The sequence below is a fragment of the Trichechus manatus genome, unplaced genomic scaffold (genome assembly GCF_000243295.1).
Source record: "Trichechus manatus latirostris isolate Lorelei unplaced genomic scaffold, TriManLat1.0 scaffold00100, whole genome shotgun sequence".
Taxonomy (NCBI): Eukaryota; Metazoa; Chordata; class Mammalia; order Sirenia; family Trichechidae; genus Trichechus; species Trichechus manatus.
Window position 1 is genome coordinate 1,592,502 of NW_004444036.1, and position 17,592 is coordinate 1,610,093.

General features: G+C 40.1%; 1 protein-coding gene across 1 annotated transcript in view; it reads left to right on the top strand.

The window, feature by feature from the left end:
• The window catches only part of NHS (NHS actin remodeling regulator), a 388,389-nt gene extending 371,711 nt beyond the window's left edge, over nucleotides 1-16,678 (top strand). Inside the window, exons 7-12 of the mRNA XM_012557402.1 lie at nucleotides 73-135; nucleotides 2,189-2,381; nucleotides 5,402-5,533; nucleotides 6,468-9,449; nucleotides 9,748-9,874; nucleotides 12,576-16,678. Coding sequence (XP_012412856.1) covers nucleotides 73-135; nucleotides 2,189-2,381; nucleotides 5,402-5,533; nucleotides 6,468-9,449; nucleotides 9,748-9,874; nucleotides 12,576-13,182 — 4,104 coding nt within the window. The 3' untranslated portion in view covers nucleotides 13,183-16,678. The remainder of the gene's footprint in view (nucleotides 1-72; nucleotides 136-2,188; nucleotides 2,382-5,401; nucleotides 5,534-6,467; nucleotides 9,450-9,747; nucleotides 9,875-12,575) is intronic.
• The last annotated feature ends 914 nt before the right edge of the window (nucleotides 16,679-17,592 follow it).

Here is a 17,592-nt window from a genome sequence, read left to right on the forward strand (position 1 = left end):
GCTTAACCGGGGTATATTGTGTGTTGTGTGCATGTTTTTAATTTGTTCTTTTTTTGCATTTCATGTTTATAGTTTAACAGCACCCGTTCGCACTCCCCCACTGAGTGTTGCCACATGACCCCATGGAGTAGAAAGGTATTGGCTCTGAGAACATTCCTTCGCAGCCCTATCCCACTCTCTCCACACACTTTCACTTTCTTCTGTTTTAACTTCATTGCAAACTGTTTCTAACTAACGGTGTTTTCCTTTAAATCAACCCAAAGAGTGGTATTTTTCCTAACTTGAATTAAATACAGTATAATTTAGACAACCATGCCTTTGTCTTTTTTTCCCGTTTACCGTTTTCTCCCCCTAAGTTGCAATTAAGGCTCTGTTCAAGATGGGCATCACCTAATGCTGCTCCTCGACTTTGTAGTTTCGAGGAAAGAGATTCCGACCTGCCCTATATTTAGCAGAACTATAAAGGTTCAGCTTCTCTAATCAAAAAAGAGAACAGGACAAAAGGATTCTCTGGCAGCCAGTTGTCCCTGTCACTAATAAATAAAAAGTATTTTTGGCTGCTGGTCAGGGCCTGTAGTCAGGTCACTATTCTTTCTTTGTTTCTCAGTCCATTGTTATTCAAGGAAGGAATCGTCTACAAAATGTGGCTTCTGGTAGGGGGTGTTTTGCTCCAGCTCTAGCTCGCTTGCACACTGGCTCGTGGTCTCTCTCTCTCTTTTGCATGCACCAAACTTTTTTTTTTTCTTTTTGGAAGTTACCTAGGAAACAAAGTCTTTTGTGCTCGAACTTTATTTGAGCTATTCGCTTCGCTGGAAATCTGCACAAAAGCTGAAGAGAGAAAGAAGGTTGCAATGTTTTACTAAAACGTTCACAGCGAACACATTTTTCTCAAGGGGGGGGAATCATATCCTCTTGGGTGTGTTGAGGGGACTGTATAGAACCTCTGACAAGGTAAGCAAATGCTGTGGGTTAGTTCAGTCAAGTGGCTCTGGAATCAGCTCTTTAAGGGGACTTGAGAACAGTTAATTTGACAATTTGTGAAATTCTCTGAAGCAACAGAGCATGATGTTGCCAAATGTGAGGAAGAGAAATGAAAAACGAATGATCCTGATTTTACTATAGAATATTATTAAAACCTTACTGGAATCAGAGGAAAAAGGGTTAATTTTATACAAATGCCCACCTTCCTCTAAAATTTGAAAGCAAACAAAACAAGGTTCTATGGTGAAAACTGGGTCTTTTAATAATCTGGTTTAGAAACCCAACCCTGAAATAAAAACTGGGATGGAGTCTTTTTTAATAATCTGGGCTAGGAGCCCAACTCTGAAACAAAAGTTAGACAATGGTAATATTTATCAAAGATCTGGGTGGAGAATTCTCAAATGTCATGTAGAAGTGAAAGCCCTTAACTGCTCAGCTGGGAGAAAAGCTTCATGCTTCTGCAAAAGCAAAAGAAAATAACCTAGGACTGCTTTGCCCTCCCAAATTTGAAAACAAAACACGCTTGAATCTTGTCCCCAGTAACAGCATTTATATTTTCACTAGAGTTGGGGGGGGGGGAGTTTTTCCCTTTTGCTTTTCCATGTGTATACAGTATCAGTGAAATGGAGTTTTTGAAATGTGATTCATTCCTGCTGTAGTCCTGCAGTGAGATGAACTCCTTCCTTGTGTTTTTAACCTGGCCTCTTAGATTTGGTTGGCTTGTCCTTCAGGTGCTCTGTTCTGGAATGTCTCCTGACTCCAGGTTTTCCGGCATGCTCTCTGAACTTTTTATACAGGCATCTAAATCATCCTCTTCCTTTGATCCTAGTCACCTAGAGCTCTCAGGACTTTGGATAGGAATTTACAGCAACATAGCTATCCAGACCATGGACCTAACCTTTCACTGGATTTGGGATTCACATTTTCTTTTCACTTTGAAGTTTGGGGATTTCTGGCTACCTTGTCTCTCCTCTTAAACCATTCAACCTAAAAAGCATGTTTGTTTAGCCTATTTTTCCTTTGCCTTTGTGTCGCTTGACTATGGAAATAATACTTTCAATTAGTTGTGTGTACTATTTCAGGAATTCCTCCTTTGTCCTCAAAGCTTATTTCTGACCTCATTTCTCTTAACTAAACTGTGAAATTCCTTACATGTGCGCTTATTTATAAACTCTGATGGCTGAGTCGGAATGTATTTCATTTGCAGTCCCATCCTCCGGAGGATGAAGATACAGGTGTCATGCTGGGGCAGAGGCCGAAGAATCCAATACACAATATCCCCTCAACACTGGACAAGCAGACCAACTGGAGCAAAGCCCTACCTCTCCCAACGCCAGAGGAGAAGATGAAACAAGATGCCCAAGTGATTTCTTCTTGCATTATTCCCATCAATGTCACTGGTATCGTTCTTTTCTTAGGGGCAGTTGGGTCAGAATATTCTGTGTATTAAATATGTTCCAAACTTGTAGTGCTGGGCCTACCAATTAAGAATATCGCTTAGTAAATAAGTAATACCTTTATCATCTAAATACAACCTAGATGTTTAATATGCTTTTGTCAGGTTTTGAACATTAATTTGCATGTGCTGTGCTGTGCCATTTGTTACGTAAATGTAGTTTCTTTTTGAAAAAAAAAAATTACCAAATAGCTTTTTGGCCGTAGCTGACTTCAATAATGGAGAAAGCAGCAGTGATTAATCATATGATAATGTGTGGCCCTGCAAGAAAGAAAACAGCAAGCCTCAGGTTTCGAAAACTGTAAGTAACGGTCCTATAAATCCAAAAACCCATTGCCATCGAGTCAATTCCAACTCACTGAGTCCCTATAGGACATAGGATTTCCAAGGCTGTAATCTTTACGGGAGCAGACTGCCGCATCTTTCTCCGGAGGAGCAGCTGGTGGGTTCGAACTGCCAACCTTTCAGTTAGCAGCCAAGCGCTTAACCACTGCGTCACCAAGGCTCTTAAATGGTCGTATAGGCCAATGATAAAATTTGTTTTCATGCTTCCTTGGATGAAGGCAGGCTTTTAAAAAAAGACCATTTAGACCTCTGTTTTGACTTTTAGGGGATTTTTGACCTAAGAATTTATGGATACACAGATGAAGGCTGAATCGTATTCTAAAACCAGCAAGCCCGTCTCTCACTCTCGGCTTCCCTCCCCCTGTGTAACAATAGTTTGAACATTAGTCTAGGTAGAATGGAAGTCTGTCTGCATTTTTCTTTAAAAGTTTATCAGCAGCAATTTCAAATTCCAGAATTGGATCTGGTAATCTTAGTTGTAAGTAAAATAGTGTTATAACACATTCTAATTTTCAAAGATAGAAATTAAAGGATCTATCCATTGGTCTTTCTTTAAACATCGCTAATAGTTACACTTTAATTGTATATTGAAATTTTCAGAACAGCTATATTTTGACTCTTTTTCATTCTGGTACTCTGTGACTAAAGATTACATACTTCCTGAGATGCGTTTTGGACATGGCTATTATTAACCCCACTCAAATTTCTCTCACATAAAGAGGGGAGCAAATGGTGACTAGGTATCTGGGACAGATATTATTCCCTTCCTGAAAAAAGAGAGTTCTAGTTGATCATCGTGAGCTGGGAGTTAATTCTTGTAGGCTAAATTATGCTAAGGATGTACACTTATCTGACCTTCATAATCTACATGGGATGTATTAGGGAAGTTCAGCTGCCAAAATAGATCATTTTGGCACCCTCTTAAGCTAACTTTCAGCTCTGGGAACATCTGATTGCTAGCAGCACCTGTTTTCTTCATGGCACTGTAAGTAAAATCTTGTTTTCAAATTTAGTACTATGACTATAAGGAGACCTGGTGGCACAGCGGTTAAGCGCTCAGCTGCTAACTGAAAAGTTGGCAGTTCAAACCCACCAGCCGCATCGCGAGTGAAAGATGTGGCAGTCTGCTTCCCTAAAGATTACAGCCTTGGAAACCCCATGGGGCCATTCTACTCTGTCCTATAGGGTCACTATGTGTCGGAATCAACTTGACGGCAATGGTTTTTGTTTTGAGTAGTATGATTATGGGCCATCGTTTTGTGATTAAAGAAAAGGGAATATTTTTTCTTTGGCTTTATTTCAGGAACGCTCAGACTAAAGCCTAGGTTATATGTTGATTTTAAGAGCTTTAATGAAAAAAATTATTAATAACATCCACATAATACACAATGTCTGTCTCTGTACGCTCTGTGTCCTATAATCACCCTTTTAAGATTAGAATGAAGGATTTCAGTTTGGGGTTAGAACTAAGAAAGGATAATGCCATTAGTGCTAACTCTCTGATAATATTGTAATGTATTCATCTGTGGTATCTCATACAGAGTTTTCAAAGTGAGTTCTAGAAACTGCTGGCACTGTGATCTTAAGCTGAACTAAAACTGCTTCATTATATAGCTGAGCCAAGATTTAACATGTCATCCTGCCCTGCACTTAACAATCAGGATAAGTGATGAGGCGACCAGATTCCAAAGCACACTATTATATCTTTCTGAGGCAAAGCTCACTCTGAAAAATGCATGTTGTATGCCTGTGTCAGATAAGGGGAGGGGTTCCTTATCGCCCCCCTCATCCTTCTAGTTTTGCTAGGACTGCATGCAGTGTCATTACTGTGATGATGGAGAGTCAAACTAACAAACATCATGGTTTGTGCCCTGTTTACCAAAACAAACAGATGGGATCCAGCTTTACAGTTGCTACAGAGGGTGAATCCATTTAAGTGTAGGATTGGGGACTGCCCCGTGTTTTTTATTTTATACTGATAAGACACCTGGTGCTAAACTAAAAATTATCCAATTTAGTCAGCAGGAGTTACATGAAGATTTAAAAAGAAAACTCTCGAGGTTGTTGAGTGTTCCCATAGATGGTGTGTGTGTGTGTGTGTGTGTGTGTGTGTGTGTTTGGGGTGAAAGGGAAGGTTTGGGCACAGAAGGTGGAGGAAAAAAAACACACAAAGATACTTTTAAGGAAGAAAAGGGTCAGCTTATGTTAGCTGAACTAATTCAGGTTGACATCTTGGCTACTGATCTACTATGCAAAGGTATCAGCTTCCAAGAGCCCAGAAAATAGTAGTAACTAAAGGTTTTAAGTCCTCAGAGAGCCATTTCTGTGTGTGAAAGTGATTTTTTGATGTTATTTTTCTCTTCTCTTTCTTTCGATTTTCCTTCTTTGTTTGTTACTTTTGGCAGGGAAAGCTGCTGGGGAGAGCTGCATTTAGAAGTAAAGCTTAATGTACTGCAGCATGATTTAAATAAGAGCTGAATAAGGGCTTCCTTATATTTGTTCACAGGCGTAATCCAAACTCTTCCTTTACTTCCAATCAATAAATATCACTGTGTTCCAAGCAAATGAAAATTTGTTTGCCATTTCTAAAGGCTAATGAGACCTATTTGTGGGTTGCAGGAGTCGGTTTTGACAGAGAAGCTAGTATACGCTGCTCTCTTGTTCATTCACAATCCGTACTACAGCGGAGACGCAAATTGAGGAGGAGGAAAACCATCTCGGGTATCCCCAGAAGAGTCCAACAAGAAATAGGTGCGGTATAAAAAAATGTTAATGGTTAACATTCTGTCTACTGCAGGTTATAAGGAGATGAAATGGAAGCTGGCCTTCAACCAGCTTCCCTAAAAATATTAAATGTTTTACCTTGTAGAGTTTTAAAGTGGTGTGTATTTGTTTAGTATTCAGCAAGCCGGGTGATATTACATTTTAAATCTCTGTTCTCTGTGAAGTTTTGACCTTATGGATTTCAGCATGTAAGTCCAGGTCTTACGATTGAAATGTAATCTTTTTGCTAATTTTTAAAAGTTTTATTAAGGTAGAAATTGTGAATAAAAAGGAGCAAGATTCAATGAAAGAATTTTTTGGTAAATTGTAACTATTTGAAGAGAGATACTTTTATGGCATTAATTATTTCAAAAGGTAAATTTCAAGCATATCCAATTAAATATTGAATATTGGCAATATGATATACCCTTGGAGACATTTTTCTATTTTTTTCTGTTCAATGATTTTAGAACATCGACTATGTTTTTTAAATTACTATAGTAGAATTTCTTGTAAATAAGATTTTTATTTCTTATAATGAATTCTACGGTTTTATTTCACTATGTTTATATTATAAAATAAAAATGAAGAGTATATTGTAGGGGTGCCAAGAAGATAAAATGTACTTTAGTAAAAAAATACACACACACACACACACACACACACATACATATACATAGTAATCACTTATCGGGACAAAGTAATTTGATAGTGAAGAGAACAATAATTCACAAAAGCTATACAAGAATATCTTCTCTTCAAATGTGTGTAGATAGATAGATAACTCCTTAAAGCATTTTTAACTGTCTCCTAATTTTATATACTGATTTTATATATGTACATAGATGTGTGGCTATCTCTCAGAATGTATGTTAGCCTGCTAATGTATAAAACATCTCACTGTGCTTTCCATGTGCCCTAGATTCTGATGAATCACCAGTGGCCAGGGAAAGGAATGTGATTGTGCACACAAATCCAGACCCCTCCAGCGCTGTCAATAGGAGGTCCGGAACCAGGGACTCTGAGTGCCAAACTGAGGATATTCTTATTGCCGCTCCATCCAGAAGGAGAATCAGAGCTCAAAGGGGTCAGAGCATTGCAGCTTCCCTTTCTCATTCTGCTGGCAACATCTCTTCACTGGCAGACAAAGGCGACACCATGTTTACCACTGCAGTGAGCAGCCGCACGAGATCTCGGAGCCTGCCGCGGGAGGGTAACAGAGGTGGGGATGCTGAGCCTAAAGTTGGTGCTAAACCCTCAGCATATGAAGAGGGGGAGCCTTTTGTGGGTGACCATGAAAGAGCCCCCAATGATTGCAGTGAGGCCACCAGCAGCCCAAGTGCACAAGAAAACCAGCCTGCTTTGGGCCTGGCCTGTTCTCAACACCTTCACAGCCCCCAGCACAAGTTAAGTGAGAGAGGGCGGTCTCGTCTGTCCAGAATGGCTGCCGACTCTGGCAGCTGTGACATCTCCTCCAACTCGGATACCTTTGGGAGCCCCATCCACTGCATCTCCACAGCTGGTGTCCTCCTTAGCAGCCACATGGACCAGAAAGACGACCACCAGTCATCCAGTGGAAACTGGAGTGGGAGCAGCTCCACGTGCCCCTCACAGACCTCAGAGACAATCCCTCCTGCAGCGTCTCCTCCCCTCACTGGCTCTTCGCACTGTGACTCAGAGTTGTCACTAAACACGGCCCCTCATGCTAATGAGGACTCCAGTGTCTTCGTGACGGAGCAATACAATGACCATGTGGATAAAGTGAGAGGCCACCGGGCAAACTCCTTTACCTCCACTGTTGCAGATCTCCTGGATGACCCCAACAACAGCAACACAAGTGACAGCGAGTGGAACTACCTACACCACCATCATGATGCCTCTTGCCGCCAGGATTTTAGTCCTGAGTGTCCCAAGGCTGACAGCCTGGGCTGCCCAAGCTTCACGAGCATGGCCACTTATGACAGCTTCCTGGAAAAGTCTCCATCGGACAAAGCCGACACTAGCTCTCACTTTTCAGTGGACACGGAAGGGTACTATACCTCCATGCATTTTGACTGTGGTCTCAAAGGTAATAAGAGTTATGTCTGTCACTATGCAGCCCTGGGCCCCGAGAATGGCCAGGGTGTTGGGGTTCCTCCTGGTGTTCCAGACTGTGCCTGGCCAGACTACTCAGACCACAGAAGGCAAGGGAAACCAAGCATCTCTTTCAGAAAACCAAAGGCAAAGCCTACCCCGCCTAAGCGTAGCTCATCGTTGAGGAAGTCCGAAGGAAATGCAGATATTTCTGAGAAGAAAGAACCAAAGATAAGCAGTGGTCAGCACCTGCCTCACAGTTCCAGGGAAATGAAGCTGCCTCTTGATTTCTCCAACACGCCTTCTCGGATGGAAAATGCCAATCTTCCGACCAAGCAAGAACCTTCTTGGATGAACCAGAGTGAACATGGTATTAAGGAACCTCAATTAGACACTTCAGATATTCCACCATTCAAAGATGAAGGTGCTGAATCAACTCACTATGCAGATCTCTGGCTTCTCAATGACTTGAAAACAAATGATCCTTATAGATCTTTATCTAATTCAAGCACTGCTACGGGTACCACAGTAATCGAATGCATCAAATCTCCAGAGAGCTCTGAATCCCAAACATCCCAATCAGAATCAAGAGCCACCACCCCATCCCTACCTTCTGTTGACAATGAGTTTAAACTGGTTTCACCAGAGAAGCTGGCTGGCTTGGCATCTCCATCAAGTGGCTATTCAAGCCAGTCTGAAACACCAACATCCTCTTTCCCTACAGCTTTCTTTTCTGGCCCATTGTCTCCTGGAGGTAGCAAAAGAAAACCTAAAGTCCCAGAAAGGAAATCCTCCCTACAACAACCCTCTTTAAAAGATGGAACTCTATCATTGAGTAAAGACCTTGAACTTCCAATTATACCTCCTACTCATCTTGACCTAAGTGCTCTTCATAATGTCTTGAATAAACCATTCCACCATCGCCATCCATTGCATGTTTTTAGTCATAACAAGCAGAACACAGTAGGAGATACACTGAGGTCGAATCCGCCACCATCCCTTGCAATTACACCAACAGTCCTGAAATCTGTTAATCTTAGGTCCATCAGTAAGTCTGAAGAAGCTAAGCAAACAGAAGGCAACAATACAGATCTCCCCTACTTAGACGAAAGCACTCTCACAATGGCTGCCTTGTCTCCAGGGAAGATGAGGCCACACATAGCTAGGAAATCACTATCACGTCAGTACTCCACTGAAGACGCCATACTGTCCTTTTTAGACACCTCTGTGGTTGAGACGGGACCAGATAAACTACATTTAGGAAAAAAACCTACTTTTGATGTGAAGAATCATTGTGATCCAGAAACTGCAACCTCAGCTGGTAGCAATCTTCTAGACTCAAATGTCACAAAGGACCAAATACAGATGGAGAGTGAGCCTATTCCAGGAAACACACCAAGTAAAAACTATGACTTTTCCCCAGAAGAATTTCAGAGGGTCTCTGCTGCCCACTCAAATGATTTTGATGGTAAAATAACACAATATGGGGCTGGTCTAGATGAAACCCTAGAACAGGTACAGAAGGCAACCTCTGTAGACTGGGAGGAAGTTGCACAACCTGAATCTGTGGATGTAATCACATCCCAATCCAACTCACCAACTAGAGCAACAGACATAAGCAATCAACTTAAGCATCAACTTGCTATGAGCCACCACCATGACAAAGTGCCTGGGAATATCAGCTATGAATCAGAGATATCAACTGTAAATTCAGTCCCTGACAAATGTTCTCAGCAGGAAAATATTGCTTCAGGTATTTCAGCCAAAAGTGCCTCTGATAACAGCAGAGCAGAGGAGACCCAAGGAAGTACAGACGAGGCTTCACTGAAAGGTCAGTTGTTGATACCTTTGTCACAATAGATATGTGTCTTATGATGTGTCCTAAAATTTTTTTTCTTACATTCCCCATGATACTGTACATCCCTGGATTTTGGTTTCCTTCCACGGTTTATTTTCACTTATTATAAAAGTTGAGATATAAGCTGTTGTTATTGAGGGATTAAGCTTTGACAGATATCTCATTTTAGAAGTAGCAGTAAGGTAACTCCTGTTTGTTTGTTCCCCGAATCAGTGAAGCCAGTGGTGTGCTAGTAACTTCCTCCTAAAGGTACTTCTGTTCTTATTTCAAGAATCATCACCAAGTGACGACTCCATCATTTCACCACTTAGTGAAGACTCCCAAGCTGAAGTGGAAGGGGCGTTCGTGTCTCCAAACAAACCTCGAACAACTGAGGATTTATTCGCAGTCATTCACAGGTGAGACAATATTACCAAGTCCCAAACAACAAAAGGAGCCCTGGTGGTGTAGTGGTTAAGAGCTTGGCTGCTAACGAATAGGTCAGCAGTTCAAATCCACCAGCCGATCCTTGGAAACCCTAGGGGGCAGTCCTGTCCTGTCCTATAGGATCGCTATGAGTCGGAATCGACTTGACAGCAACGGGTTTGGTAGTTTTGTTTCGTTTTTTTAAACAACAAAAGGCACAACAACAGTTTTGCTTCTTAAGCTGCTTCTCATCAAATGCAAATACAGGAAAACCTTTTGTACTTAAAATATATTCAGCAAAAACAAAAGCAAGCAAAGACAAACTTTTTCCAAATCAAGTTGGTAGACTTACATTCAAATTGGGAAAAAGCTGGGAAATATGAATCTGTATATATAATTAGGTAGACCTCATAGGCGGGAATTTTATAAGAACTGCTGAGGGAAGATGCCCCCCGCCCAGAGAGACATTCTGGAACAAGTTTTTATTTGAAAACAATTTGTGGTTAAGTAACTTAGAGTGAGAACACAAACTCCAGCATAATCACACTAGCAGAGACAGACATAAGTTGTTTCACCAATCAGAGCCCCAAGTTTGAGGCAAGACCATATATACCTGACTATTTCATATCTCAGAACAGTTCATCATTACTCCTTTTCTTTTCTCTCCTCTTAAAACTTAAATTTCTTTGATAGTACTGGCCTTCATCTCTAAAATTCTTGATGCCCATGTCCCGGCAGCAGGAGGGGATGTCCTCTGGGTTGCTTTCCAGGACAGTGCTGTGTCCATGCTGCCCATTCACACTGTCTCATCTGCCCCCCATACCCTTGTGATCAATGGCCCATATTTGCAAGCCTGTGACCAAAGAACAGAGGGAGAACTAACCCTTGGAAACTGAACTCATGTCAGACTGAGCTATTCAATCATGACGTGCCTAATCCTTTTCACCAATATGACTGCCTTCTTACACTAGGCCTCGGTGACCTAGATGGCACTCCCAGGGGGCAAAACTTGGGGACTATCTTTTCTACCACATTAAGTTATCATTTTTGTAGCAAATTCTTTGCAAACAGCCTACAATCTTTTCTCCTGGGATCCTATTCTTTAAGGGAACTTCTGTTTTCTGTTGATGTGATTCTCTCATAAAGGAGGAACATTACTCTTAAGGAGCTGATAAGAATTACCTTCTGTATATAATTAGCAGGCACATTTCTCCTCTCTGAGGATGGAGAATCATTGCTTTATTTTTGTTTGTCCCCATGTCTAGTCTAAGCTCCAATTATATTCCCCTCACCGCCACTCCCCCCTTTATCCTCAACCTTAGGACAAATTACAAAAATGCTATGCAAGTTACAGAGCCAAGTTCTTACCCCAAAGAACCAAATGCCAGTGCTTAGAATAGTGGAAAGAACATAAGTAATGGAGTCATAAAGACCTGGATTTGAATCCCAACTGTGCCACTTTCTATGCAGTCTTTAATCAATTAAAACCCCTGTACCTATTCCATTACTATAAATGGGGATAACTATAGCTCACATATTCGATTTTGATGATAAAATAACATTTTGGTGTATAGAATACAATAGATGATAAAAGCAAACGTTAGTTTGAAAATCCTACCCTGTTGGAGTGCTAGACTCTTGCATATGCAAGATATTAGCCACAGAGATTTTAATAAACCAAAACCAGGCTGGTGTCCAATTTCAAAGCTTACGTTCTCTCTACTTTATAGATTTTTAAGTTGGTAAGAGAGCATGTTGCCAAGACTTATCAATGAACTGAGATAAATTTTCAGCAAACACTAAAGAGTCATTGAATTTACGTCTGTTTACTTATCAAAAGAATCTTGGTAATAGAATGATGGGTGCCTAGGTTCGGTAGATTACTGAGTTTGATAATCGCAGATTTGCATTTGTGTAGTATTTATTCATCTATTTATTGACATCATAGTGTCAAGGATTGCTATGTTTTCTTGAGAGCTTACCGTGTACAAAGCTTTAAGAGCTCCAGAGATGGTCTGTATTTTCATTGTTCACAGAGTGTTGGCTTAGTGCTTCACAAGTTGATGTTACCACGCAGCTCTGGAAATGGTATTTGCAGCCAAAGATGGATTGATTTATTTTAAAAGTCATTTTTAAAAATTTTTATATGGAGGAATGAAAAATGAAGACAGAATAGTATAATGCACCATCATCCAGGCCTATCAACCATCAACCTATGGCCAATCCTGTCCCATCCACACCTCCATCCATGTCCTCCCTCCTGTACTATTTGGAAGCCCATCCCAGACAACAGAGCATTTTATCTGTATTACTGAGACAGATTAGATGAGAGAAAGCTACCATTCTTCACCACTCACACTGGAGTCAGACAGCAATATTTTCTTATGCTCTTGCAAAACTTCCCAGTAAGCCTTCCTCTAGAACCTCTAGCCTCCACATTATTAATAATTTTAAACGGTCATTTCAGAATTTAATTTATGTCCACTGGTCATCAGAGAATTTCCCACAGGCTGTGAGTGCTGCAAGGGCAAGGAATGTATCTTGCTCCTCATCTCTAGCACCCAATCGCTTAGTATCCGGTCACACAGGATGCACTCAGAATGCTCTTAAGTGAGTGAATGTGCCTTAACACTTTTAGTTTCATAAAAATCTATGTGGACTGAGATTTGTGCCTCATTTCTCCTTTCTCCAAAGATCCAAGAGGAAAGTACTTGGAAGAAAAGATTCTGGGGACATGTCTGTTCGAAGTAAATCCAGAATTTCCGGTGGGAGCAGTGGCAGCAGTGCTGGTTCCATCACTTCACCCAGCAGCAATGTGACAACCCCAACCAGCCAGAGGTCTCCTGGGCTCATCTACCGAAATGCCAAAAAGTCCAACACATCAAACGAAGAGTTTAAGCTGTTACTTCTCAAGAAAGGCAGCCGCTCAGATTCCAGTTACCGCATGTCTGCCACCGAGATCCTGAAGAGTCCCATCCTACCCAAACCCCCTGGGGATCTCACCATTGATTCCTCTCAGGTCACCGATGAGGCCCATCAGGTGTCACCTGGGGCAGAGGCACTGTCCCCTCTCTCTCCCTGCTCCCCACGAGTGAATGCAGAGGGGTTTTCCTCAAAGAACTTTGCCACCTCAGCATCAGCAAGGGTTGGACGTTCCCGGGCACCCCCTGCAGCCAGCAGCAGCCGTTACAGTGTCCGCTGCCGGCTGTACAACACTCCCATGCAGGCTATCTCTGAGGGCGAGACAGAAAATTCCGACGGCAGCCCACATGATGACCGATCCTCCCAGAGCTCAACCTAGGCGGCCTGGACCAGGAGGCCTATCAGATGTCAAAACCCTTAGTTATACGAGAATGTTGGAAGGCAAGAGAGAACTCAGGAGGAGTCAGAAAACCATGGGGTACCATCACTGCTTACCAATGAATTTCTAAATACATACTGGGGAACAGGAGGTAGTTTAGTAATTCTTTATTTTTTGCATTTTTTTAAGTAGTTGCACTGTCTTTCATCTTTTTCTTTACCTTAGTTTGATTAACCCAATCGCATTCCTTTTGATAATGTAGAGTTCAAAAATATCTACTTTTCAAGAAACGTAGAAAAAGTTTTCCCAGAGCTGCCTATTCAGAAACTAAAACCCCTCACTGTCATGATTCTTTAAGAAGATGAAATAACTCTGGAGGTTTGGTATTTTTTTACATTAAAATGAACTAGAGCAAAATTTAGAAGAACTACACATATGTAAATACCATATTTTTGATAAAAATGTGTAAATAGATTTATCAATGACGAGTGGACATGTGGCCAATTATTTACCGCACACCAACTGTTTATAGAAAACAAAAAATAAGATGTAATAATTGTATTCTGTGAATACCATTTTCATATCAAATAACATATTTAAATGTCCACCAATATGATTTTCTGAATGATAAACCTCAACTATGAATCTTAAACTGGTGAAAAAAGGAAATCTTGAGGTCATGGACTGAAATGTGATTAATTTAAAATAATGAATTCAGACTTAACCATTTCTTGTGACAAATTTCAGTACCAAACAAGCTAATAGCAATGCGTGGCTGTGATTTGCCACATGGTTATTTGGGCAGAATGAAAAGCATGCTTCTGATTTTTTCTTTTAATTAATGAGAGAAGTCATCACTCTCAACACAAAGCCCTGAACAACAGCATTTGACAGTGTCCTTTCGATTTTAATTTTTCAATGGATTGCTTTAACGAGAATGAGTAGGGAAAACAGTAGTTCATTTTAGGTTATGTTTTATATTAGGCTACTGGGGATATAAACAGTCATAATCTAATGACTATAATCTTTTAAAGTCCTTAAACAGTTTAGCAATTAGCTCCAGGTTCTTAAACTAACAAAAATAAAACCTAAGCATGCCACCGAGCTGTTGACTTATCAGTAAGTACCTGCAATGAGTTCAGTGAAGCTTTCTCTCTGTGCTGACGAGATTCATGCTACCTAAAAATTAACAGAAATGACACTGTGAACAATGTAGCTGGGAAATAGGTATGTATATGCATTATTTATAGTCACTGTTAAATTGGGAATGGGGAATAGCTCCGGTTCACAATGCTACATACAACTGAGTTTTGTCTGGTTTTACTGTATGTGCTTGATGGCAACGGGAGGGGTGGTGGGTGGGAAAGGAAATGTCAGGGCAAGTGCTCTGATAAAATGAAGGCAGGGAAACAAGCTGAATTACTTGAAATTACTTGAATTTTCTTGTCTTAAAACTGAAAGAAAAATGTATTTACAAGTTGAAATCTTCAAACAGTCTTTACACCTCTGATTTTAACATGAACTGAGACTAATGTCTGAAACTATATGTCAGAAATATAAGCAGCTATGTACTTAGAATATGTTTTGAATGGGAGGAGGTAGAAAGTAGAGAGAACTAAGAAGAGATATGGTCTATAAAAGAATAGAATGTGGTTAGAATGATCGAACATACCAGGGTTACCAAGAAATTCATGAGCAGCAGGCTTTAAGCTTATGCAAGTGGTATTTGGGAAAATAGCATGTGTGAAAGGGGGTTTGTGGTTTTGATTTAATTCATGCAGTATGAAGGGGAAAGCCTGGTCTAAGAAGATACTGTCTTTCAATAGAAACACTTTCTGAGATGTTACAGATTAGGAATTGGAGTATCTGATTGCTGTTGGTTTTTTGTTTGTTTGTAAAGAAAAAAAAATGTCTGGTTTCTTCTAATATTGGTTTTACTACCAAATTGTATTTCTTGATTTCTTGTCATCCTTGTATGTAAAATGGGTGCTGGGGGTGGAGGGGTAGAGAAGGAGAGAGTATTGTGTGTGTATATGTGTGTGTGTATGTGTGTGCGTGTGTGTGTGTGCTGGGATAGATAAGCTATTGGTAAAGGGTTTGAACATTTACAAAGTGTTATAATTTTTATTAAAAGAAAAATGTTCTGGGGTTTGAAAAACTGGACCACCATTTGTCATTGGAACCCATCAGTTAAGAAAACCAGCATGGTCTGACACCACATGGGAACATGAGTAAATTTTTTTCTCATGCTTTGAAAAGTACACTTGGCAAAGTTTTAAAAATAAAGTTTTTAGACAAATGTGATAGGAAACAGTCATTTCCAGTCACAATAGGTGATCTTTTGTAATTTTCATAAAAGCAGTTCGTTTGCAGTATGGCTTTTGTGTAGTTAGGAGTTTTTTTAAGCTTAAAGAAAGGTATGTAGGCTGTAAAAATGATTCTAAATCTTGAATAGAAAACACATGAATTGGCTTTAATAAAAATATCACCTTTTTATTATTGAGATTAATTTAAGTAATGGTACCATATATATTTTAAAATACATATTGACTTGAATTGTGAGGCAATAAGATAGCTTCTATATGTAATGATCACAGAACTAACCCTTATAATATAGTTTTACTTATTTTGTTTACTCTAAAAATCTATAGCAGAGTTTCTCTATTTTATATTTCATAGATTTAAATAAAAAAACCCAAATAAAGATGGATTTAAAATTCACTGTGGAAAAGAGTATTGAGTAACAAACAGAGTAAAAAAGCAAGAAATTCCTTAGTAATCTGAAATATTCTACATGGCTTTCAAGCACTCAAAACCAAGATTTAGGGCTGATTTTAACATCACTGCTGTCTTGAAGCAGGGTGCACACATTAGGTATCATGAAGAACATCAATCCAAACTTTTCTTCTGTTGTTTGCACTGATGTTAATTTTTTTGTCCTTTTATGTTTATACAACCAGGTCTATGTTGTGTGGGGTAATTTTTTGTTGCTTGCTTTTTTTTAATTTTTCTTTTTTGGCTAAGTAGAGGACATGGACTAGTGGTAGCAAACAAAATACACTGTTTGCTCTTGCCAGAGGTCAGCGAGTGAGTACATTTGCTGCAGTGTTGGCAGATTTAAAGAACTAAATCAAGACAAAAGATTTTAAAACTATTAAGAAGGTTACAGTGTAACTATTTTGGTACTAGAACCAGTTCATGCTGGCCGAAAAGACAATGGTTTGTGGACTTGCATCCATTTTGTATTTTTGTAATATTTGTAAATATGAACTTTTTTAATTGTTGCAAAGATGGTTTCTTTTGTAAGATGTTTTCAACGTTTACATTCAATCCAAGCCTTTGTATATTTTAGAGCTGTGCAACACTTTAAGTCTTGTATTTATTTTTAGTAAAAATGGTGACAGTTTCATTGTGAACCCCTCTCCAAAAAATGTATCAGAAAAGTTTGATTACCTAGAAAGTGTGTATAGAAACTGCAAATAAACGTGACTGCAATGAAATAATCAGTTTCTCTCTTTTCTTTGTTAAGTAATTGCATTCTTGGGGTTTTACAAACAGTGTTTTATAGGCAACCAGACATAAAGGAGGGGAACCATTATGGCAAAAGCAGTAGCAAAAAAATAAATGCTATACTATAATGGGCTCTTGTCTACCTTTGTGTTCGAGAGGAAAAAGAATACATTTCCAACGTCTAGTATACTTTTCTTGGGAAACCCTGGTGGCGTAGTGGTTAAGAGTTCAGCTGCTAACCAAAAGGTCGGCAGTTCGAATCCACCAGGAGCTCCTTGGAAGCCCTATGGGGCAGTTCCGCTCTGTCCTATAGGGTTGCTATGAGTCGGAATCGACTCGACGGCAATGGGTTTTGTTTTTGGTTCGTGTACTTTTCTTGAGCTCCTCTCTGGGACAAGAAAAGATTCACAGCTTTACTTTGAAATACCTACTGACTTTACATCTAATTACCCAAATGGTGCCTCCTTCCCAAGATTGGCAGCCTTGATATACTATATAAGATGGTATGTCACCAGATAATGTCATGGACCCTTTATTACATAGCAAATTTATGAGCCAGGTCCTGTTCTAAGTACTTTGCACACATTAACGTCTGTAATCCCCACGTTATACCCATTTTACAGATGGGAAAACTGAGGCACAGAGACGTTAGTTGACTTGCCAGGGCCATAGAGCTCCTAAGTGTTGAAGCTGGGGTTCAAGGTTCAAAGCCAGGCGGTGTGGCTCCAGGGTCTGTGTCACCTCTCCCCCCTGTATATGGTTATCGAAGACTGGAAATACCTTGTCCCATTTCTGTCCCAGATCATGCTTAGGGAAACGCCTGAGGCCCTCCCCCACCCACATTAAACAGCTGGCGTGCAGACCTGAGACCAGTCAACGGCGACAGCTGTGGTGCGTCAC